A 23,411-nucleotide genomic window follows, 5' to 3' on the forward strand; every position below is an offset into this window, starting at 1 on the left:
GTGCATTCATCTGTAGGGGCAACGAGTTTTAAACTACGGAGAGAACAAGAATTTATAAAGTGAGTGATTTCCCTTCATGGAAACTGTTAAATGACTTATTTGCTCATCTTTTCATGTGTTTAGAAGTTTGACATGACTGTATTATTTTGTATATGTTGTTCTTGTTGTTCTTCTATGTTCATTTCTTGCATTTTTTAAAAAAATAAATATATATCAAATATCTGTGTCTTTAATACATTTGTGATTTACTTCCTCTTGAGCATGAAGCTAATTTTTGGGGTACTTTTTGTATTTTTTTTTTTTTTTAAGTCAGTCATTTTACTTTTACTTATGTATATTTTTGCTTAAGTATTGTACTTCACTAAATTTCAAATCACATCCATTACAGAGAGCAAATGATCAATCACAGATTGTGGAACCTTTCACAATTAAAGCTCAGTCAGCACAGATGAGAGAGGAATCTGATTCCATTTTGTTGGTTCTACTTTTTGTCATCTCCAAATTTCGCAATAAAAGCTGCACGATGAAAAACTGCAGATGGCCAATGGGAGCGAGGACCATTTAGACTCAACTCGTGGAATGTGGAATATGTGTAGAAAAAAGGAGGAAAATATCAGAGAGTCGGCCTGAAGAGGAGCACGTCGGGCAGATCCTCCAAAGACGATTGATTCTTTGAAATCTATTGGGAAGTCTACAGCCATGAAGTTTGGAAAGCACATGCATGTAACATGCATGTGCTTTCCAAACTTCATGGCTGAGAGCATGCACCCTGCCAACTTTTCCTCTGGCGCCAACCAACAGGCCCAACATTTGACTGGGCTCAGCATATTTTTAAAGATAGGGGCTGGATTGCCATGCAGTTTGCTGAGTGGACTTCATGCAGCTACATTCAAACACTTCTGACTTACATATTGAGGTGGGTGGAGTTTAAAGTTGCTCTGCAGCCAGCCACTCCCGAGAAACAGACGACCATCTCTACCACAACTTATGCGCTGGATTACATAACTAGGTTTTGGTCCCTTTTTGTCGGCTTGGTCCCAAACCAGCAGCTTTCATAACCCGGCCTCTTGGCGCTATTGCGTTCATTTTGGTTTCAGCAGACAAGAGAGAGCACTTGGTTGTCCTTCTAATCTGATGATCAAACAAGATAATTTCTCATTCAGAGCAAAGTTAGTTCATACTGATCTTGTCTTGTTTTGATTTATCTTATGTAATGGAGAACTTGTCCATACACATATATGGGCAGGTTTGTCTAATTTTCGTTCAGTTGTTTTCTCCAGTGACCATCAACAGCTCGTCCATCTCAGCTTGATTATCTGCCCGGCTCTTCCTCTTCCAAAAAGGACAACTGGACATCTTCCTTCCATGTGACTTTTTGTATATTTGTTCCAGTGGCATCTGTAGTGAATATTACAGAACACTGAGTACAACACTGGCAGCAGTGTTGTAACTGGATGGAGCCTTTGGGTAATTGATGCTAAGATTAAAACACAAACAAAAAACACACACTACTCCCATCCAAAAATTACAGCAGGACTATTTCAAAACAGAGGATCAAGTCTAATCCAGTGTCAGTATTTTGTCCAACAAGGATTTACATTTCCTTCTAAACATTAAAATGCCTTTTTTCTCATTTTTTTTCATTCTGTGCCACAAATAACTTCATGTTGGAATCACCATATGGGACTAAAATATTTAAATAATGTTTACAAAATAGCTCATTTGGACAAAGTTATGTAATTTGGAAAGGCAAAAGAGTTGTATTAACTCAAGTCTAACGAAAATAAAGTCTAACATTCATGTACCTGGACTGTCAATATAACGCAGATCACATACACACTGTTTTTGATCGTGACTATCGTTGTAGGCCTATTATTCATTTGTGAACGTCTGTCTATCTGTCGTCACTGACAGTTTTCTGGGTTTGATTATGAAAATAAACAATATTGTCCAAAACAGGACATTACCCAAAGCGATGCATATTTCCCAATAAAAATAAAGGTCATTTCCTTAATGAAGGACAAACTGTTGCACCTGCTAAGAGGACAAAAAAAAGATGTTTGAGGACTTGGCCAACTACAGAAATAATTTACTCCACTAGAGTGAGCTCTTGAGCCTCAACGTCTCCTGTCTGGTCACATCCCATAATCAAAGTGTTTTCCTCCACACAGGCAACATGAAATGTATTGCAAGCCTTGGAATATTTCTCCATCGTCTAATACGAATTTATGCACTCATATTAAATTGTTACAGCATGTCGTATATTTGCAGTATGCATAATGAAATGATGAGTTTTAAAGACCCATTATGCATCATTATCCCATTAGCAATCAAGGCTTTGACTATCTCTGGCTGCTGAGACCTGGGAGAGATCAGAGAGGGACATGTTGAGTCAAGCAGTGCAACCTAAAAACAAATAAGTTAAAAAAAAAAAAAAAAAAAAAAAAAGGCACAGGTCCACATAATGAAAAGCCATTACGGCTGGTTGAGATTTGAAATACATTTTTAAAATTGACATAAAGCTTTGCAAACTTAACATATTTGTTTCACAGTTCTTTGTTAGTTCTAGTTTTGACCTACTGAGGGCAAAAACATCATACTGTAGCAGAATCTTTTAAAAAATGTACGGGTACTTCATCGTTTAAGTGCAAGCCATCACTCAGCTCTCTTCGCTCAAGGATCTCGCTTCACGAGAGAAGGTGCCACGACTCTAGGCGTTATGAAACTTTGCTTTCTGCAACGAGAGAGATTTCATACAGGCAGTTCCACTCTTACTGGAGAGCACATACTCTATTTCATGACACCACTAATTGTGGGTATGCCAGTGCTGTGTGTGTGTATGTATGAGTGTGTGCGTGTGCATGTGTTTGTGTGTGTGTGCGTGTATGTACGTGCGTGAGCGTATTATTTTACCATTGCGTGGGATGGAAATGCACCTCCTCTCAGGCACTGGAGAGGAAAAGGTTATTTTTAGGTTAAGGGATACAATTAGAATTAGATTTAAGTTAAAGATAGGATAAGAGTTTGGGGAGTGAATGTACTGTAAGTTAATGTAAGCACATTGTGTGTGTGTGTGTGTGTGTGTGTGTGTGTGTGTGTGTGTGCATATATGTGTGTATATGGAAGGAGGAGAGAAAAAGGGCAGGGACAGAGTCTTTATAAAATCATGGCCTTGTGTAAGTTGAACTCACGTGTCGCTTGCAGGCAGACCATGTGAACAGCCTGGCAGAGTGAGGAGACTTTAGGAGTTTACCTGCTCCAGAGGTACCAGGGTACACAGACAGGTCAATACTGCGCTATAATGCTTATTAAGCCACCAGCGCAATGACTAATTGGTTTTCTATTGTGATTGCAGGGGAACTTAAGTAGCTGGCTCATTCATGTTGTATAGCATTTTTATAAATTGATTTCTGCAGCCTATTTTCCCTCTGCAGATTTTCTTTGATGGGTGATAGATGATCTAAAGGACAAAAGCCAAATGAAAAAAAAAAAAAAATTAAATTAAAAAGGCTCTACATGAAAGAAAATGGGAGGGGATGGAGAAAGTGGCAGATCTGAGGGAGTGACAGAGAAAGAAAGAGGGAGGGAAAAGAGGAGAATAGAGAGACAGCAGGACCAAGTCTCACTGCCTTCTTTTCCTCTAGTACTCTCTCTCCCTTCTGTTCTCCCTGTGAAGGGAAGATATTGACTCTGTAGGCTGAGATCAGCAGATCAGGTGAGTTCAACTTCACCATTTACTCTTCTCTCCACTGGATTCTTTCTTTGTCTCACCCTTTTTAGTTCCTTCCATTTTTTCCTAAATAATATGACACTATTTCATCAGCCATTTCTTCTCTACATCATTCTCCTTCACTCTGGTGTGCTGTTTTCATCTGAAAAGATACCTTTACTATAATGTGATTTTCTCATTCTCCAGATCTCGTCTCCCTCAGTTTTCCTCTTATCTCCCCAGTCTCTTCCTCTCCAACAGGGGAAACTCTTTGAAGGGATGAACCAAGGATGAATTCATCATTGCTCATTGACCACAATGTCTCTGCCAGAAGCAGACCTGATGTCGTATTTATGTGTGACAGGCATTTTTATGGTGGTGTTTATTTGCTTATGTGTCTGTTGGCTAAATGCATATAGCTTCGCTTGAGGGTTTGTGGATAGCCAAAGTTTCCGTGGGCTGGCTGGAGAGGCTACTTTTAGCGTTGGTTATTACAGTACTCTATTACCCTGACTAGTTCAGACTGAGGGCCACGTTCTCATTTTCACTGTCTCTCAACTTTCTGACTGTCCTTTAAATGGCTGGGATTTGTATGAACGATAAAAGCATCAATCAATCTTTCATTTTACTGTGGAATGTCCCATTACGGTTAGATGTGCCGTTTCTAATTATATGTCTTGTCAGGAGATGGAATGCGAGTTTCATGGTTTCGCATGATTTTGGGAGTTCTGTGGCAGCGTGAGCACATTTGTTCACAGTATTATAAAGCAAAATTTCCAAAGCACAGCTACAGTATATAAGAATAGGTAAACAGAATTCATTTGTATGAATGTATTTAAATTTAAGATAATTCCAGTGCTATTTCGCAGTGCAGAATTTACTGTCAAATACTAGAAAAGCTCTATCTCATAAAAATCCAGTGAGGTACATTACAGGATAGATTATATTTCTATGGTATTTTGTGCTGATGCATCTTCCTAGACGTTGGCTTTATTGTAAAGTGAGACTGTCTCTTTAACTCTCCAACACATTTCACTTTTTCTCTCTTGGCTACAGCTTCACCCTCTATTTTCTCTGTTCCGTTTTCTCTTTTCCTCTTTACCAAATTTGTCACCTCCACCATTCCATGTCATCCTCCTCCATACACATTAAGGCTTACTCACTCTTCAATCACATTTTTCCACAGGATGTTGGGTCACCTGTTGTGCGCGCGCTCCCCGTCCACTCTTCTCCTTCTGCTCCTTCTTTCCCCTGCCCTGCTATCGGCCCAGGAGAGGATGGTGCGTCTGGCAGGAATGGGTCGGCGCAGTGCAAGTGAAGGTCGTATAGAGGTGCTCCACAATGGAGAATGGGGCACGGTGTGTGATGATGAGGTGGATATTAACCTGGCCAATGTGCTGTGCCGTGAGCTGGGCTTCCAGCGCAGCTTGAGCTGGGCACACAGTGCCAAGTTTGGGGAAGGACATGGTATGTACGGCCATTAATATTTTGTGAAGACTTTGCTTTCAATTGCTTAATGAGTGCTGTACATGAATGAATTTTCAATTTTCAGTGAAAAACTATCTCAGTAACTTTCTAACTTATAAAACTGCTATTTTAACGATTCCATGGCTAATCACATTTCCTTACTATCAGGTGTGATCTGGTTGGACAATGTCCGTTGCAAGGGCACAGAGGTATCTGTGGCAGACTGTCGCTCCAATGGCTGGGGAATCAGTGACTGCACCCATGCTGAGGATCTGGGGGTTATTTGCAGCTCTTCGAGGAGACCTGGCTTCCCCCCAGTCTCCTTAGATCCCCCCTCACCCCCATCCTCTAGGCAACAGCCAGTCCAACAGCGAGCAAGAAACCCAGATCCCCCAGGTCCACCTGCGAGCCAAGTCTCCTCTTCATCTGCAAGGGGTCATGAGATCGCCCTCCACCGCAACCCAGCTGCGTCCCGTCGGGCCAGCAGTTCACCACAGCTCCAAGGCCATGAGATCCAAATCCTGCGACGAAATTATGGCAATCAAAGGGCCAGCCAGCAGGGCAGCCCAGCTGTGCCACAAGGGCACGAGCTACCATCCCGCCTGGCTAACAGTGCATCCTACAGGCAGAGACAGGAGGCAGAGAGGACCAGTCCACAAGCCGTGAGACGGGAGACAGACGGACAGGTGAACAGGCAGTCCCAGCCACAGCCACAGCCACAGCCTCAGCCTCAGCCTCAGCCTCAGCCACAGCCTCAGTCTCAATCTCAGCAGCGATCTGACAGGAATCGACAGCTCAGTGGGAACCATGTAGAGCCAGAGGCTAATTTCATAGACACGGGACTGGAGACTGATGCACACTACATCCAGGTAAGAATCTTTTGACTGCACATGTCCCTACACAAACTTCCCCTATCCATTACCACAGTGTCCTGATCTAGTCTCATGCCAACTTGCACAAATGTCAATCAAAAAGCCACAGGCAAGAGGGCTTGCATAATTAAAGACAAACTTAAAACCAGCCCTCGTTTGAATCCAGTTCATGTTCACCAGCAGGGCCTGACATTAAACACCATCCACCAGCTGTCGAATGGTCCCAACTCTTCAAACCTACCACTAATTCAGACCAAGAACGCTCCATGGAAATAGCAAGGAAACAGCAAGACATTTATCACTTGTGCTTGGCTTTCTAGTTTGTAATCTTGATGAGTTTACATATTTGTTTCCATTTCGTAATCATGGTGATAGTCACCCTGACACATTAAATGCACACCCTGTTTTCTGTTAGTTTCCTTCCTGGTGCCTATGGATTGTGGATGATTAGAGGGTATAATGATTACAGACATACCATTTCATCTTATCATGTTGTTGTTACCCCACTGGTATGTCGTCTGCTGACGACGTACAATTGTTGTTTCAACTAAGATGAGGTAATGTTTATCGACTCAGAGTAATCCTGTGTTAGGCTGCACAACAGAACCTCTATTGATGCAGGTTGAGGCTGGAGTAAAGACATGCTAAAGTGTAACACATCCATTTACATTCCTATGCCAGAGCATGTTTAAACCCTCTATTTAAAGATAACAAAAGACATTCACATGTAGCGATGGCTGCAGTGCTGACCGTTATATCTTTAGTGTGATAACTGCAATTCAGAGAAGATCCTATGTCCTCTGCACAGGGCTCCAACAGCGTACGACTGGAGGAGGTACGTCTACGGCCTGTGCTGTCCGGCAACCATGGCGGTCTGGTGACAGAGGGTGTGCTGGAAGTGAAGCATGCTGGGAGGTGGCGTCATGTGTGTAGCCATGGGTGGGACCTCAGCAGCAGCCGAGTTGTCTGCGGCATGTTAGGATTCCCTGCTGCAGAGCAGTTTGACCAAAACGCTTACAGGTGAGCACGTGAGAGTGGATGAGGCAGAGAGAGAGAGGAAGAAAAAAGAGAGAGAGAAAGTACGTCTGTGTGTGTGTGTGTGTGTGTGTGTGTGTGTGCGTGTGTGTGTGTGTGTGTGTGTGTGTGCACGTGCATGTGTATGAAAGGGATGGAAAAGTGTGGTGGGGTTACACATCCCTTCATGGTTTAGGTGGACCTAAGCCTGGATTGCTGTTCCTTCCCCCCCTGTAGTAGAGGTTAACCACGACGGCTGTCATTAGTGAAACCACACATGGCATGACTCCACAGTCCACTGCAGCTCTAGCCAAGCCAGGCCGTCCGCCAAGCCCGTCTGCCCCATTGGCTCAGTGGGCCTCGTCACAGCCTTTTAAAATAGTCTTGAGGAGTGTGTTATTAATGTCAGAGCCAGACTTCAAGATTATCATCATCATGGTGTGTGTCTTCATATGAAACCTCCCTTACATATCTTTTAATCTCATATAATTACGAAAGTCATAGTCAAAACTGTATGCGACAGCACTTCCTGTTGCAGAGTGGTATACAACTAAAACTCCCTTGACCTTTAATTCAACAAGCAAGCAGTTTTGGCCTCTGTCCCTCACTGTATATCTTTGTCTATACCTCAACTAAAACTTGCTATTTCCAGTCATCTGGCTGACCTTTCTCCAATTTCATCCATAAAAGCTGTTTCTTCGCTTGAGTGGTAAAAAAATACAACTTCAGGCCAACTTGTCTGTCTAACATTAGCCATAAATAACCTCTAAAGTACCAAAGACCTAACCTTCAAAGCCCTAACACACACACCATCAAAACCCCAATACCATAACCACATACACACACACACACAGACACACACTAATACATCCCTCCCTCCGCCCTCAGTGCATAACATGAAAACTTGCATAAACTACCTACATGCACACACAGAGATAAACAAACACACACACATTTGCACACATTTACACACACACACACACACACACACACATACACATAACCCTCTGTGTGACTGTCTGTCTGCCCACAGAGGTCTTTTTATGGCTTGGCTAACAGGACGACTGCACTGACCACTGCAGTGCCCTGTGCCATCTGTCTCTCCATGGCTCCAATAATTACACCTTGTGTCCTGCTCTGCTGAGCCCGGGTAGAAACGCTGAAGGCTGCTTCTCCCTCCTCAGCTGCCCTGCTCACCGTGCCACTGCCACAGCCCAGCACCAAGCAGCTCTCGCTCTGTCAGGCTCTCAAGATTTCCTCCAAGTGTGTAGTTCAGATGTGCTGACTTGGCATTGGAATGTTAAGTGCTTAATGACTTTATGAGGGGAGCAAAATTTCACAAGTCTACTGGTTTGAGTGGATGACTCCTTTAGCTTCCAACTGGCTTGCGTAAACATGACATATCTACATGTGTTGATGTGAATAGGGGTCAGCATTCAACCTAACTTGGTTACATTTTTGTACTTGTGCACTTCCGCTCAAGGGAACACTGCAATGTTTTGGGTGAAATATCCTTTTTACAACTTACCCAACTTACTGAGACAAAGTGTCTGATACCATTTTCACCTCTGGTTCTGTTCCTACGGATAGCATTTTGTGTTAGTAGCTGTCTTACTTACACAGTGTATGATGTGTATTTGAAATACACTTTTTGCAATTAAAAAGGAGAAGGAGAAGCTGAAGAAATGTAGTGGTTGAACACATTTATCCTTCAATCAGTTGCATCCATGCACTGCTGAAGGTATAGGAAGATCCAACACTAATGGTCTTCTTCTAAAATCTTGTTTGTTTTGTTTTGTTTTGTTTTGTTTTGTTTGCTTGTTTGCTTGTTTTTTATTCCAAGGCATGTATTCTCAAATGCATGATACACTGTGTAAACAAGACAGTTTTGGAGTTCACTTTGACAGAGCTAGGCTAATGACTCCTATTGACTTTAAGTCTTTATGCTAAGCTAACCCAAACATAAAAAATATGTGTGTTTGTATGTGTCTGGGAGGGCAAAATATCAGTTTTCAAATCTGGTCTTGTCGCCCCCTTCTCAAGTGGAAATTACACCCATGTTCCTAACCATATGTTTGATTTTCCATAGTACAGAGTATTATAATGTGACGTTCCCACCGGTATTTCTCACCAAATTTGTAATCGCGTTCTAAATCCATTCTAAATGGACTTCTAAGTGAACAACACTAACAAATACATCTGAGGTGTGTAGGGGAACATTGCATTCCCATGCCAAGTCTCCATGCAGCAGCTTGTTTGAAGACTGGACGCTGCCAGAGAATGTTGTTTGTTTTCTTGTCAGCCTCCACCAAACCACAAAGGAGATGAATGAAGTGGCCCTTTCTGTCCCACAGTAAACAGCTGGGGGGAGGTTTTTTTTTTCAAGTAGAAAATCTTATGTTTATTATTTGGTGCTTTATGCGATGAAATATTCTGAGGCATATATTTGTGCTAGCGACTGCCCTTTTGAAAATGTTTTCTGAGGTTGAAAGCATGACGTACCTTACACACCAGTGACAGCAGTAAACACCCATGATCAGAGGGTTTTTGTGTATGTGTGTGTGCGCGGATCCACATGATAACAGTCACGTCTCCTGGTCCTACCCAGCATGCTGGCAGTCATCTGTGCCTGGTCTTCCTTGGAGGTTGTGTCCACTGTAATTATGGTCTGCGAATGGGAAGAGCTCCTCTAATCTAGAATATTCTCTTGACTGAACCTGCTGCTTTTTCTCTGCTGTGTCAGCACTTCCTTCCTCTGGCCATGTGGCTCTTGGTGTGACTGCCTTTGTCTCTGCCTATTAAGTTGCCTTGTCTAGTATAACAGATGTTTAAATACTCCCCCACTTTGCTCGGCGTACAAAGGACAAATGCTAAAGCCATTTTCCAGCTCTCTTGTTTCATCACATCCACACTCCCCGAACTTCTTAATTGACTTTCACCCCCTGCTCCTCGTTTCTCCCCTCCTCAGTTATAGCTTTGGTTTTTTTTTTTAAAGGCCTATTTTATGCATTTTATTCCTTTGTGGCAATTATGCTAAAAAAGCCACATTCCATGGAAAGCACTTTATTATGATCCTATGAATTCTCTTTCTATGGAGAATCATGTAACTGACTGGAGAAACTGTTGTTGAGTTATTTCAGGCAGGCGGCTTTGCATTCATATAATAACAGGTTGTCTCTCCTTTCCTGTCAGTCACTCCTCTAGTCTCCACTTTGGCTCATGGTATTGTGTGGTCAGAGTTGCATAAAAAGCAGGCATCGAGCCAAAGATCCTGAGAAGTAAGACAGGGCCATAAGTCTTTCCAGGTTAGAGGGATGCAGTTGTGGTGCAGTCAGGACCTGTTTGTTGTGCCTGTGGAATGATGCTGGTATTTAGTCCGGCTCTTTCCTCCCACACAGATGAATGAGAGGGCTTCAACTCAACTGCAACCTGTGTCTCCCCATCCATCTTTCCTCCACACCCCCACAGCTCACAGAGAACCAGAGTCATGTGTGTTACGGTCATCTCTGAGTGGGGCAATTTAAATGTGTGTTAAGGTCTGAAAAGCCATGAGAACATGCTTTTCCTCGTCTCGTGAAGTTATGTGAAGCCCGTAAAAGTTGCCCAGTTCACAGAAACTGCAACCTTACATCACTCGCTCCGTGTTTCCCAGCATCCAGTCCTCAGTCGTGATGTTGGGTGACGAGGCTGGGGTTTTTAAAGAGCCTTCTTTTTTACAGAGGCAAGGCAGGGAAAGTTGATATGTACGTGCATATTTCCATGTCTGGTGTGTGTGAACCAACATGCTACTGCTCAACCGCACAGTAGACACTGCCAAGTAATTCAGGCAATTATATGGGTAAGCGTTCCCTCCTCTGTCATCCTCCCCTCTCCCCCCTCCCTGCCCTGTGAACTAACACCCCCTTATAGTCTGCCTCTCTCATTTTAATTCACCACAGAGTTATGAAACGTTTGAAACTGCCACATAAGCGTATAGATGCGCATATAGATGGGCTGACATACATGTTGATCCTCAGACGCAAAATCAAGGAGGATACATGCTCATTTGCACTCAGAGAAACACACACAAGGATGATTTACACTGGCTTTCAAATTGCAAAAGTCAAGGATCTGTTCCCACTAACAGTCTTCAGTAGTTTGAGGGAGTAATCCACCCGAAACTGTAAAAAAAAAAAAAAAATGCAAATGCACCTTGCATTTGCAGGCCCCTTTTCTTGTTTTTTGTTTTTTTGTTTTTTTTCTTGATTTTTTCCCTTCCCACAGATAACTAATAAAATGTAGAACTGCTTAAAAAACTCAACTCTCTAAAACAGCAGCTGAAAACGTTTGGTGTGTCAGTCAGAGTCAAGGAGAAATAACTACTTTTCTTTGTAGCAGCAACATTCAGCGGTCATACAGGGAGAACTTCACCGTACAAGATTAAAAGATACCATTAGAGACTAAAAGACCATAGAAAGTAGACAAGTGGCTACCGCACTTCATCACAAAATGCCTCACTGAGTATTGAGGGTGGAATTTTCACTCAAGTGTCTTGATACAAAATGATCGGTGATTTTTTTGGACCCATTGTTTCATTGAACATGAAACATTGAAACATGAAAAATCATCAGTACTATTTTTTTTTTCTCAAAGCAGGTGAAAAAATGTATTCCATTTGTTTGACGCTGTTTCCAGATTTTTTTTTTGAATTTAGTACAATTTTTTGATCATCTGTCTTATTCTACCTTGCTTCAACATCACTTGTTCCCAGAAATTCATCTTGAAACACATGAAACAACACTAGAAATGAGAGGGATTATCTCATCCTACTGGCAGAACTTTTTTTTTTTTTTTTAATTAAGACAAAACTAAACTAAATGACTGTAAAACTAAATGACTCATTAAGATAGAGATTTTGTGCAGTGTATGTGTTTCTGCCACAAAATTCTCCATAGCCTGGGTTTCCTAGTGTGGTTTTCCATTCCTTGAGTTTTCCTAACAGGCTCTCTCAGCCCCATCCTTCTCATGTGCTGCTGGGAATGAGTACAATAACCTGTGGAATACTAGGAGACCGGGGTTCTCCTGGAGAGGAAGTTTATTAGTTTGCCAAATATTTAATGCAGTATGGCTGTACAGCGAAGTCCAGTGTATTCTTGGTGATGTGACTCATTTAGTTCAGGCAGATTCATGAAGGGCATCAGTCACCCTGCACCTGCTTGTGGTTATGCTCTGTGATGCAAGTGGTCAGCTCAAGTGTGTGTGTGTGTATGTGTGTGTGTCTGTGTGTGCAAGTGGTGCATGTGCATTTGTCAATAGGCATGCATGTGTCGCAGAGGGATGCTTCCCAGACTCTGCCTGGTTTGTGAATCATGCTTTTTATTGAATTCTCCAATGTTTTCCTTCACAGTTTTAGGTTTTACTTCAGCCGCTTGCGGATTGGTGCATGTATGTGTGTGTGTGCATGCATGCGCATGTCCACATACAACCCCACTGGTGCAGGGGGCCTCATTTTGTACATACACAGTGTTTACATTTAGGATTTGATGCTACTTGAAGGTTTTATCCACGAAACTGGACACAGTTTTCAAAACTGGCAGACCTCAATAAGACTGTTAGCAGGGATTAATGTAAGGTACTTCATGTCTATTTATAGTTTTTTTTCCACATGTACATATGTCCAAAACCAGACATCCAGCGTAGACATGCAGACAAACATTAAAACAGAAATACATATGAAGGAATGTTCTAAAAAGGACATGGAAAGCTGGAGAGAAAGGGGGTTATGTGATACCTCATTGTGAATCCCTCTCTCTGTCTCTCTCTCTCTCCCTCCCATGAGGGTTGTGTTTAACCACAAAACACACACACAAAGCCACACACCCTTTTCCCGCCTGTTGTGTCTCCTTCATATTTATAGTTTTCAGCCGATTTATTTGAGGCAGACAGAACAGAAGAGTAGGTAGGGTAGGGAAAGACAAGACCGGGCAGGACAGGGACACAGGAGCAGGTGTAGACTGACTAAGGGATAAACATGTGGGGACAGCAAATAAGAGTTTGAGTGAATTTTGAACGCTAAGTGATTGTTTGCCATGTAGAGCCAAAGGCAAAAATATGTTCAGGGCTAGAGCAGCATATGTTCATATCTTATATCTTATTAAATCTGGTGTTCCTTTTTGTGTCTTTCAGGAAACAGTGGGACTCCAAGCTCGCTGATCCATCTTCCAGGTAAAATCAGCATCTTCTCTTTGGAGTGCATAATGTTAAACCTTGCATTTATAACAGCAGCCTACTCACAATCACAGTTATGGCTGTAATGATCACAAATCTCTCTTACTCATCCAGGCTGAGGACCCAGTCCAGTAAGAAGGCATACTGGGTGGAGAAGGTCCAGTGTCAGGGTGCAGAGAACTCTCTGGCCCAGTGCCAGACCCAGCTGTCCCTCCCCAGGAGTGACATCCCATGCCGTGGAGGTATGCACGCTGTGGTCCGCTGCGTCCCTGGATCCCAATTCACTCGCTCCGGCAGACCCCCTGCACCACCCGCTGTGCAGGTCAGTGTGAAGCAGTTTGTTTTTGTTTGTTTTTTTTTAAATATACAGAATGTGTGTGGAGCTTGATTGAAATGACAGATCATGCTTTCAAATAGTATATTTGGTTTAACTTCTTCTGCTGCTGTTTTTTCTCCTTCTTCTGCCATGCTGCACAGCCGAGCTTTGTTCAGTCCCACAGAACTTTATTTTAAATTCTAGGGGAGATCCTAAAGTTTCCAAACATACCAGCTGCTGAATTACAGGGAAATGTGCATAAAATGATGCACAGCACATCTAGATAGTTTCTATGTGATGTAATGAGGCATCCAGAAAACAATGGCTTCTTGGCTTTGAATATTTCACTCAATATAAGTGTGATGGTGCTTCAGTGAAGCACTACAACCAGCAGATGTACAATATATGTGCGACACTGCTGTCAGTGACAGTCAGTCTAGTGTTCAGTTCAAGGGGTTGGAGGTGTTTAGTAGCCTACTCCAACGCTGAACTTACTGTAGAGCAATAGCATCAAAATGTCGGTTAATTACAACATTAAAGGTGACTCATCCTTTCTTCCTCATCCTTCCTATGTGATCTCACCTCTCTCCTCTTCCCTCCAGCCGGTGGTGCGTCTGAAGGCAGGGCCGAGGCTGGGTGAGGGCCGCGTCGAGGTGCTGAGCGAGGGCAAGTGGGGCACTGTGTGTGACCACCTCTGGGACATCACCGCTGCCAGCGTCGTCTGCAGGGAGCTGGGCTTTGGATCGGCCAAAGAGGCCCTGACCAGAGCTCAGCTTGGACAGGGTAAGATAAGCCATCAGCTACAAAATGCACTGGTGTACCTTCCTCCAGATATAAGAGAACACATCTCACACACCTACACACACAAATGCACATTGTAATCTCAGCCTTTCTGCTGCATTTCAAAACGTCATTCAACTTTGGCTCACATGGCTCGGACGGGTCATTAATGGAGAAGTGCGTATATTTAAACCAAACTGGTCTCCTTGTCCAAATCAGATCAGATAGTTTCATTCATAAAACGATAGCCTTTGTTAGATGACTGTAATGAGGACCTGGCCACTGATCAGGAACTATAATTAGATTTGCGTTGAATGGCTGGGACTTTGGATCAGCGCCCGAGTTCACCATGCACCCGTAGCATGAGATTGGTTTGGTCAGTGATCCCTTTAGACTAAACATAGTGTCTCAGACTAAATGTCTGTTCCTAAACAGAGATGCACAGTAATCCAAGAGCTGGGCCCATGTGGACAAATAAACGCAGTGAAAATGTTTACAGCTTGGCTTCTGCTTCTGCCTGAGAAGCTGATTGTTGTGGAGTTATACCCATGACCAATTAAAAGAGTGTAAACTGTGCTGGTAGGTTCCAGCAGCCAAAGCAAGAGCATGTGTTGTTGTCAAAATAAACCTGTTGTTTGTGAAACGCTGGTGCAGCTTTGAAACCAGGAGGTCAAGCAATCAGCAGGGTGCACACTGTGGCCAGCGCAAACATCCCCCAAGATTGTGATAACTCTGTGGGCATGAGCAGAGCTGCTGAGCTGTCTAATAATAATAGATTTAAATTTAGACCCTACATTCACACACTCAATTAGCCCCTTTTTTTTGTTGCTGTACCTCAGCAGTCATTCTATAATGGCATTCATTTCCTGCCATTATCTTTCTGCCCAAGTGAGCACATAGCATGCCCTAACAGTGGTTTAATTTCCTTCACTCTGCTTTTCTTAATGAAGTAGCGTATGGAAACTATTTGAGTCGTTCGTTTAGGGCTCTATTAAAGAAGGTGCTATGGTAATTTTTTTAAAATATCTAAACAATGAATGTAATTAAACGTCAAGATGGAGAATTCTGGCTATCCAAGTTCAAGTATGTGCAAGAATCAGATGAATCTGTGCATGGCAGTGACCATGTGAAGGCTGATAGGTAACACAGTCAGGAAAGACTAGAGCCACCAGCTGTAGTGAGCTTCACTTAATGACAACATCAGCTAGTTGAGCTCAAATTATAGGCCGTTAATCTGGACCTCACACACCTACACAAAAACACAGACGCGTTCAAAGATTTTCCTCCATTTTGGCATCTTGGTATCTTATTTTAGAGTATAAAACATGCTCCCGACGTGCAATGTGAAGCATACAGTGTAATTTGAACAGAGAGCTCTCTGGCTCTGCTCTGTTACAGAGCCACATCAGAGCCTCCGATCATGTCTGGACTTTTAATCTCTCTGCGGTGATCTGTGGCTGCCAGTGGCCCAGTACAAATAGCCACCACATTTTAGAAGCTTGTATGTGTGTGCGTGAGTGCGTGACTACATCCCGGCATTCATGTGTGCGTGCAAGCATCCCTTCGTGCATGTGGCCCATCTTTAGCGACACACATATGTGAATCAGATCGTGTTCACTGCCCTCCCTGTAGGTACTGGTCCCATCCACATGAACAGCGTCCAGTGCACAGGCCGGGAGAAATCCATCATGGAGTGTCGTTACAGACCTGTGCCGCTCTACAGCTGCAAACACAACCAAGATGTAGCTGTCCGCTGCAATGTCCCTAACACTGGCCTGCAGAAGACGGTGAGAAATGGGCCCACACATATATTCACATACTCATAGACCAAATGTGGCACTGCCCTTTATGATAGCCACTCACCTCTTTGCATACACTTGAGGGAAAAATAATAAATTCACTTAGAACTGCAACAAAAGCTGAACAGATCCGAGGGGATGTTATTTTGATGGCCTCGCTCCCTTCCCTCCACTTTCAGGTGCGGCTGGCAGGCGGCAGGGATCAAGCGGAGGGCCGTGTGGAGGTGCTGATAGAGGTGAACGGTGCGAAGCGCTGGGGCTCCGTCTGCAGTGAGAACTGGGGCATCAATGAGGCCATGGTGGTCTGTCGACAGCTGGGCTTCGGCTTTGCCTCCAGAGCTCACCAGGTAAGAAAATATTAGAATAGAATAGAATAGAATAGAATAGAATAGAATAGAATAGAATAGAATAGAATAGAATAGATGGCTGGTTATTTCTCTCAGTTTTGGTCTTTGTTGTCCCTCTATATGTCCTTCTTTTAACTCTGCCCTTCTCTGTATCTCTCTCTCTCTCTCTGTTTCTCTCTGTTCAGCTGTTTGTGTGTCTGCTGTGTTATTACTGAGGCCTGAGGTAATTATAGGCCTCTCAAACGTCCACTTCCAGTGCAACAAAAATAAAAGAGAGAAAGTGAGGCAAAGAGACTTCGGGAAAGGGAGAAATCCAGAGAACAAACAAACTCAAAATAGATCTGTGCTTGGAAAGGGCAGTGTGAATGTGATCTGGGGATTGAGGGGGGGGGCATTTTACAGGCAGTTTTAAAACCATGAAAAGGAGTGGAAAATGTAATAATGTGTACTGATAGTTCCTGTAAAAAAAAAATGGGGTTTAATTGGTTATAACTAGCTGCTGTTTGCCTTCAACTCTGACAGGTTTCATGTGTCCACTAGTAGATGCAGAAGTTTCTGTGCTGCTCACAACATCGCTGATCACTTCTCAAGATTTTGTTTTGCATGTGTTTTCTCTTTCTCTCTCTCTGTACAGGAAACTTGGTACTGGCCTGGTTCTCAAGATGCCAGCCAGGTGGTTCTCAGTGGAACTCATTGCATCGGTACTGAGATGTCCCTGCAGCAGTGTCGCCGCAATACAAATGTCTACTGTCCCAGAGGAGGAGACGGCAGGGCCGCCGGAGTCACCTGTGTGGAGAGTGAGTCCAAAATCAGCAAACACAGTGACACCTTCCTGCTAACAGTGACTGTCGTGCAAACACTGACCTTTGACCCTCCCACAGCGGCTCCTGACCTCGTACTGGACGCCCAGCTTGTCCAGGAGACGGCCTACCTGGAGGACCGACCCCTCCACCTGCTGACCTGTGCCAATGAGGAGAACTGCCTGTCGTCCTCCGCTGCCAGGATGAACTGGCCTTACGGACACCGCCGCCTGCTGCGCTTCTCCTCCCGCATCATGAACCTGGGCCGCGCCGACTTCCGACCTCGGGCCGGCAGAGAAAGCTGGACGTGGCACCAGTGTCACAGGTAAGATGAATGGTGGGAAAGCAGGAGAACAATGAGACTGTACAGGAGCCAGGTCGTCCCAGACACCAGACATGCTATATGGTCTGGAAGAAGAACACTCAAAGGTTTAGAGGGAACATAAAGAAGATGCTGTAATAAGTGTTTACAGTAGAAGATGAATGAGAATCTTAAGGTTTGACGAGTGATTGAGGAGTGTGGGGACAGTACAGTGGTACAACTGAGATCTGTACCATAAATAACCTAACAAATGACATATAAAAGTCTGTTATTTAACACAATGAGCACTATCTGGTATCCACTAAAATGATGTTTACAATAAACCGTCTTCTCACTGGTCACCCTGTTGTTACAGTCAGAGCCATGACTGCACTCCAACCAGCCTGGCTTCTTATCTCCGCGGTTGTGGTTATGGGTCCCAAAACGAGAAGTACAACTTGAGCGTCTCTCACAGCCGCAACCCAGTCACTACCTCCCCAACCAACAAATATATGGTTGAACTTTCAGTTTCAGTAGATTCTGTTCTGGGCATGGTTTCATAACGAGAGAAAGAACAGAACCAGACTTGTGTCCACTAGTGTTTTTTTACTGTTGCTGGCCTTGCCCATTTAACGCCCTCACAGTAACGTAACAAAAATGATGGCTGTCATATTTCAAATAAATGTTTGGGTTTCTCTTTTCTGTAAGTCCAGGGTGCTCTCTTTCTGGGAAGATAAACAAGAGCAGAGCAGCTTAAGGGAACCAAAAAAAAAAAAACAGCAGCAACTGCATTTCTATCTTTTTTTTTTTTTTTTTTTTTTTTGGTCATTTTCCTGAACTTTCTTCTCCTGATTCAGGCACTACCACAGTATCGAGGTGTTCACCCACTATGACCTCCTGACTCTCAATGGAACCAAAGTGGCTGAGGGTCACAAAGCCAGCTTCTGTCTGGAGGACACCTACTGTCCCGATGGTGAGACATTTTTTTACACATTCTTCTTCAAGAGATAAACAGTACATAAAAATGTAAAATGTAAATGTACATACATAAAACTACAATCAAGACTACATAAAAATACAATGGTGGGGATCACATTTTGAGCATTCCCAAGGTAGCAGAAGACAGCCAAGCCCTAAATTGACCTTGGCCACACAAAACATAAAATAGTCTCTCTTTGAGTCTTTCAAAACATTTTTGATTTTCAACTCACCAAATTCAGTTCTACAGGGACTGCTCGCAAAAACAGCAGGAACATCATCTTCTCAAAAAAGGAACAAGTGAGCTACCTGGAATGAACATAAAGGTGTTAAAGACCTCATGAAATTTTATCTAGTTCCTGTTGAAACAGGACATTTGAGCGGAACACAGGGCAGGGAAGGATCATTCACAAGTGCAAACCAATAGGATTTCAGTTTGGGAGGGGAACGCAATTTTATTTGAAAGGATAGGTGGGTGAGAGGAAATGTTTAAAGATTTGTGAAGGTTTTATTGGCTGAAATTTTAATTAGTAGAAGTCATGTGAGGTCACTTCATGGGGACTGTAATGAAGCATATGCATAACAAACAATGTGCATTTTCAAAATATCAGGCACCAAATAAATGCAACATTTTTCAATCACAAAGGTTTTCCTTCTTCATAATATCTCTCCTCATGTGTTTCCATCTGCTTTATCTCCCAGGAATTTATAAGCGGTATGCCTGCTACAACATGGGTCAGCAGGGTATCTCAGTTGGATGCTGGGATACGTACCGGCACGACATTGACTGCCAGTGGATTGACATCACAGACATACGTCCTGGCGAATACATTTTCCAGGTCAGTAGGCGTCATTTATAACAAGACTCCCTTACAGCACAGAAACAGGCCTATCCCAAAGTCAATTTTAAAGTTATTAAATTTATATGTTTATTAAGCCAGCAATAAATTGTTATTATGTTACAAGCCCATGAACAAAAAAGGAGAGAGGAAAATAATACAAAACATCATGGCAAAAAAAGCATCTCATAATTTCAGTAGCTTAGACTGCCTCTTAAGTTGGGCACAAAAAGCTATAAATAAGAGAGAGCAAACACAAGGGTTAGTGTTTCAACATTTGGAGGCGCACATGAGATAAAAGCTGTGATAGAGACTATAATTTCAGCTAAATGGTTCTTGGCTGGGTTTCCAAGAGTTCAGGTAGGGGCCTATATGTGCGTAGTTTCAGGGTGTGTGCATATTTAAGAATAGTGGATTTAGCCTGCATTTAAAGAGAAAGTAGACCTACTATTAGTCCACCAAATCAGACAGTGTCAGGTTATTGGCAAAGGAAAGGTTCTGTCAGCATGTTGCATCTGTATAGATTAAGAGGGTTAAATCTGGGGGGAAAGAAAGAAGCTCATGTTGTTTTTCATCCTCACATCTCTATTCAACTTGAATTTTTTTTTTTTCTTGACACTATGTGGCAACACACTCTGTTGTCCTTGTCTCCTCCCCGTCTTTTGTTTTATTATAAGAACTTAGCAGCAGCACAGTGATCCATTTCTCAATTACATTCTGAGTATTTATGAGCATTTATCTTTCATTATCTTCCATTATGTTTCATTCACAACTATTTATGTTTCATAGTGTGTATGTGAGTGTACAAACCATATGCACAAGTGGTCGATCCCTACTGGATGGGCCCGTGCGCACATGCTGACTCATGCCTTGAGCGATATAATCATATACATGCCATAAACATCCACTGTTGCCATGACTACAATGGCCCAGCACCACTTTGTGGTTGCAACAGTAGTCAAGTTGGTCATAAATTTGTGTTAGAAGTGAGAGATTGAGGGAGTCTGCAGATGCTTGCTTGTCTCTCATGCAAACTGGGTGTTTCTTTGACTCTTTACCAAGAAACGCAGGGTAGCAGCCATTTTTAGGACTATGCATTTAAACCTATGAGTCACATCCACCTCAGCTTGATTGCTCCTGATTGCTCAGTCATTTAAAAATCAGCAGCACAACCTCACAGCCTTTTATATGACAGTGACAACCTTTCATTGTACTGTAAAACAGGCTGTGGGCCCTTTGTTTTGCATTATTGCAAGAACTTTTAAAAGGCATCAGCTGCTACCAAGTTAATATGGTGTTTTACACCGGGACTGTAAACTATGTGCTGAAATCATTTGTCTCTCTAAACATGCAGTGTTAAATGTATATGAAATGCCTGACACAAATTGGACAGAAAAATGAAAAAAAGAAAGAATCATAATTATGAATATTTTTACATGTTTCTCTATAAATACAACCAGCGCCACAGAATTCATATGTAAAAAAATGAAAGAGTGGCTTTATTGAATATGTGGTCAGGTTATCTGTTTGATGTGTGTATCAGGAAAATTCATTTGTGTGCTTTTTTTATATACAGCAGACAGACAGACAGGGTGGAAAACAACAAACCATGGCAACCAGCCGTGACTATGTCCTAATGATAGGCTGGAACTTAAATCCCAACCAAAACTGTCATCGTCATCTGTAGTCTTTTTTCCCGTCAGTCTTTCTTTCTTTTCTCCTGGAGTAAGATAAGATTAGAAAGTGATACCATGCATTTCTTGAACCCCCCACTTTATACATTGTGAGCCATATAGGAAAAAACTAAAACAATAATCCTGCGGCTTCCCAGTCTGTCCCATAGCAAGTCAGCCGGCTGCCAAGTGTCTGCAATGAAGTGACACTTACTCACTTGTTCCCATGCTTAGGAGACGGTCTCTGTCTTAGTTTCTTGTGATTTGTGTGAGAGAGAAACAGCACTTTACATAACACAGCTTCTTTCTCGGCTCTCTATAATGAAGCTGTTCCTCATTATCGGCCGGGAAAATGACTGGTTTCAGTCTTGCAACGTCTTATCTCTGGTCTCTGTCCCATGACAGGTGGAGGTTAACCCCTCGTTGGACATGGCTGAGTCAGACTTCCACAACAATGTGATGCGCTGCCGGTGCAAGTACGACGGAGCACGAGTGTTCATGTTCGGCTGCCATGCAGGTACTGTATGAAAACTCCGCCAGTTCCACAAACCTCACTCCTCTGCTGCTGTCAGGATCAACTGTAACACTTTGTGCTTCCTCCCTCCTCTGCCTCTCCATCTACATTCATCAGGTGACGCGTACAGCGCCGAGGTGGAGGACTTGTTCGACCACCAACGTCAGATCAGCAGCAACTTCCTCTGAATGAAGAACTCAGGACAGAAGAGCTGAACAAAACCCTCACTACACCTCAACAAATCAGGGGAAGGAGTTTGAATTCATAAAGAATATTCAAAGAGGGAAGGACATAGAAATTTTTACATTGTTAAAATGTAAAATTCCTGCTTAGAATATTCCTTGCCAGTAGAAAGCGGGTGAGAGGGAGGGGGGCATGAACAGGGGAGAACAAGGGGGATTTAGTGCAAAAGGGCAAATTGAGATCCCCAAATTGCCCGGTCATATTGTCACCACCGATGACTGTTTTCTGTTAGGGAAAAAGTGGGTGCATGAGGGAGGTATGTTGTAGAAGGAAAATAAGGAAAATAGGAAAAAGAAAATGTGCAAAAGTTGCAAGTTAATCTGGGACCAAAGGAAGCAGTCACAAGTGTCAATTTGTCACCATGATAACAAAAAGTTAGAGTAGTTTACGGTTTCAAATACTTGTCTTGAATTTTAAAAATTTTTTTTAAACTCCCTATATCAAAATATAACCACAGTTGTAAAGTAATGGCATGAAGGCACATGAGTACAACACAACCTTTATGTTTACAGTGTGTCCAGAAGCTGTCATCGCTATGATGCAACAGGCTGTCTGCAAAACTCTGTACAGCTCCACGTCTCTCTGGAGTCGTGCTTCCGGTGCTTCCACTGTTCACAATTCCAAATGCAGTATTTACTGTACAAACTGTGTGTTGTTGTTTTTTGGTTTTGTTTTTTTTTTTGGTTCATAATGAGAATCAACTGTTTTTTCATGGTGCTATTTTTCCTTATTTTAATAAATATTGTAATGTATTGCAAATGTATTGTCATGTACAGTTTTATATTACCTCTCTGGAATATTGTTCTGTAGGACACTAATTTATGCAGAATTTTTATGTACTTTTGACTTGATTCTTGTCCCTGTGTAGCTGTGTTTTGCATTGTTAATTTTATTATGATTCATATTTTTACTTGTTTGTTCTTTATCTGTCAAACCTCGGCAACATCAGACGGCATTTGGTTGTACCACGGTATTGCGCCTTCCACAGTACTTGGGAATAGTAGTGAAAGAATAAACACCAGACTGTCAAACTATATGGTTATTTGGGGCATGGTTATTTGATTGCAAAGCTTGCTAATGTAGAAGATAGAGAGAAAATATTACAGGAGTTTTAGGCAACATAGCCTTTTTCCAACTCACCCAGACTGAGACAAGATGTTTGACACCATTTTCACCTCTGTAGGTCCAGTAGTTCAGTTCCTACAGGTAGCATTTTGTGTTAGTTTAGCATAAAGACTTGAAGTCTATGGGAGTCATTAGCCTAGCTCAGTTAAAGTGAAAAAATAAATGTAACTCTGAAGCTGTCTCGTTTACATAGTGTATCATGTATTTGAATTGGATAAAAAAAAAAATAGGAATCATTTTAGGAGGAGTTAATTTGTGTTGGATCTTCCTCTACCTTCAGCGGTGTGCAGATCACTGTGATAGACAAAAACATAAACGAGTGGTGACAGCTCCATCATCTAACTTCATCTAACTTTTCCTGAAAACAAGTCTCTTTTTTTTTTATTTTACAACCATGTATTTCAAATACACATGAAAGGCCTATACT

The 23,411-nt window shown here is 42.6% G+C and overlaps 1 protein-coding gene across 1 annotated transcript; it reads left to right on the forward strand.

The window, feature by feature from the left end:
- The first annotated feature begins 3,649 nt into the window (after positions 1 to 3,649).
- Positions 3,650 to 22,179, forward strand: LOC115357458 (lysyl oxidase homolog 4-like). Its single transcript, XM_030048912.1, has 15 exons — positions 3,650 to 3,715; positions 4,896 to 5,176; positions 5,345 to 6,045; positions 6,857 to 7,068; positions 13,228 to 13,266; positions 13,384 to 13,591; positions 14,188 to 14,368; positions 15,998 to 16,152; positions 16,344 to 16,511; positions 17,146 to 17,308; positions 17,393 to 17,636; positions 18,470 to 18,585; positions 19,293 to 19,429; positions 21,508 to 21,619; positions 21,734 to 22,179. The coding sequence occupies exons 2-15, from the start codon at positions 4,897 to 4,899 to the stop codon at positions 21,802 to 21,804; spliced, it is 2,787 nt and encodes a 928-aa protein (XP_029904772.1). The 5' UTR covers positions 3,650 to 3,715; position 4,896; the 3' UTR covers positions 21,805 to 22,179.
- The last annotated feature ends 1,232 nt before the right edge of the window (positions 22,180 to 23,411 follow it).

Source organism: Myripristis murdjan, chromosome 1, assembly GCF_902150065.1.
Source record: "Myripristis murdjan chromosome 1, fMyrMur1.1, whole genome shotgun sequence".
NCBI lineage: Eukaryota > Metazoa > Chordata > Actinopteri > Holocentriformes > Holocentridae > Myripristis > Myripristis murdjan.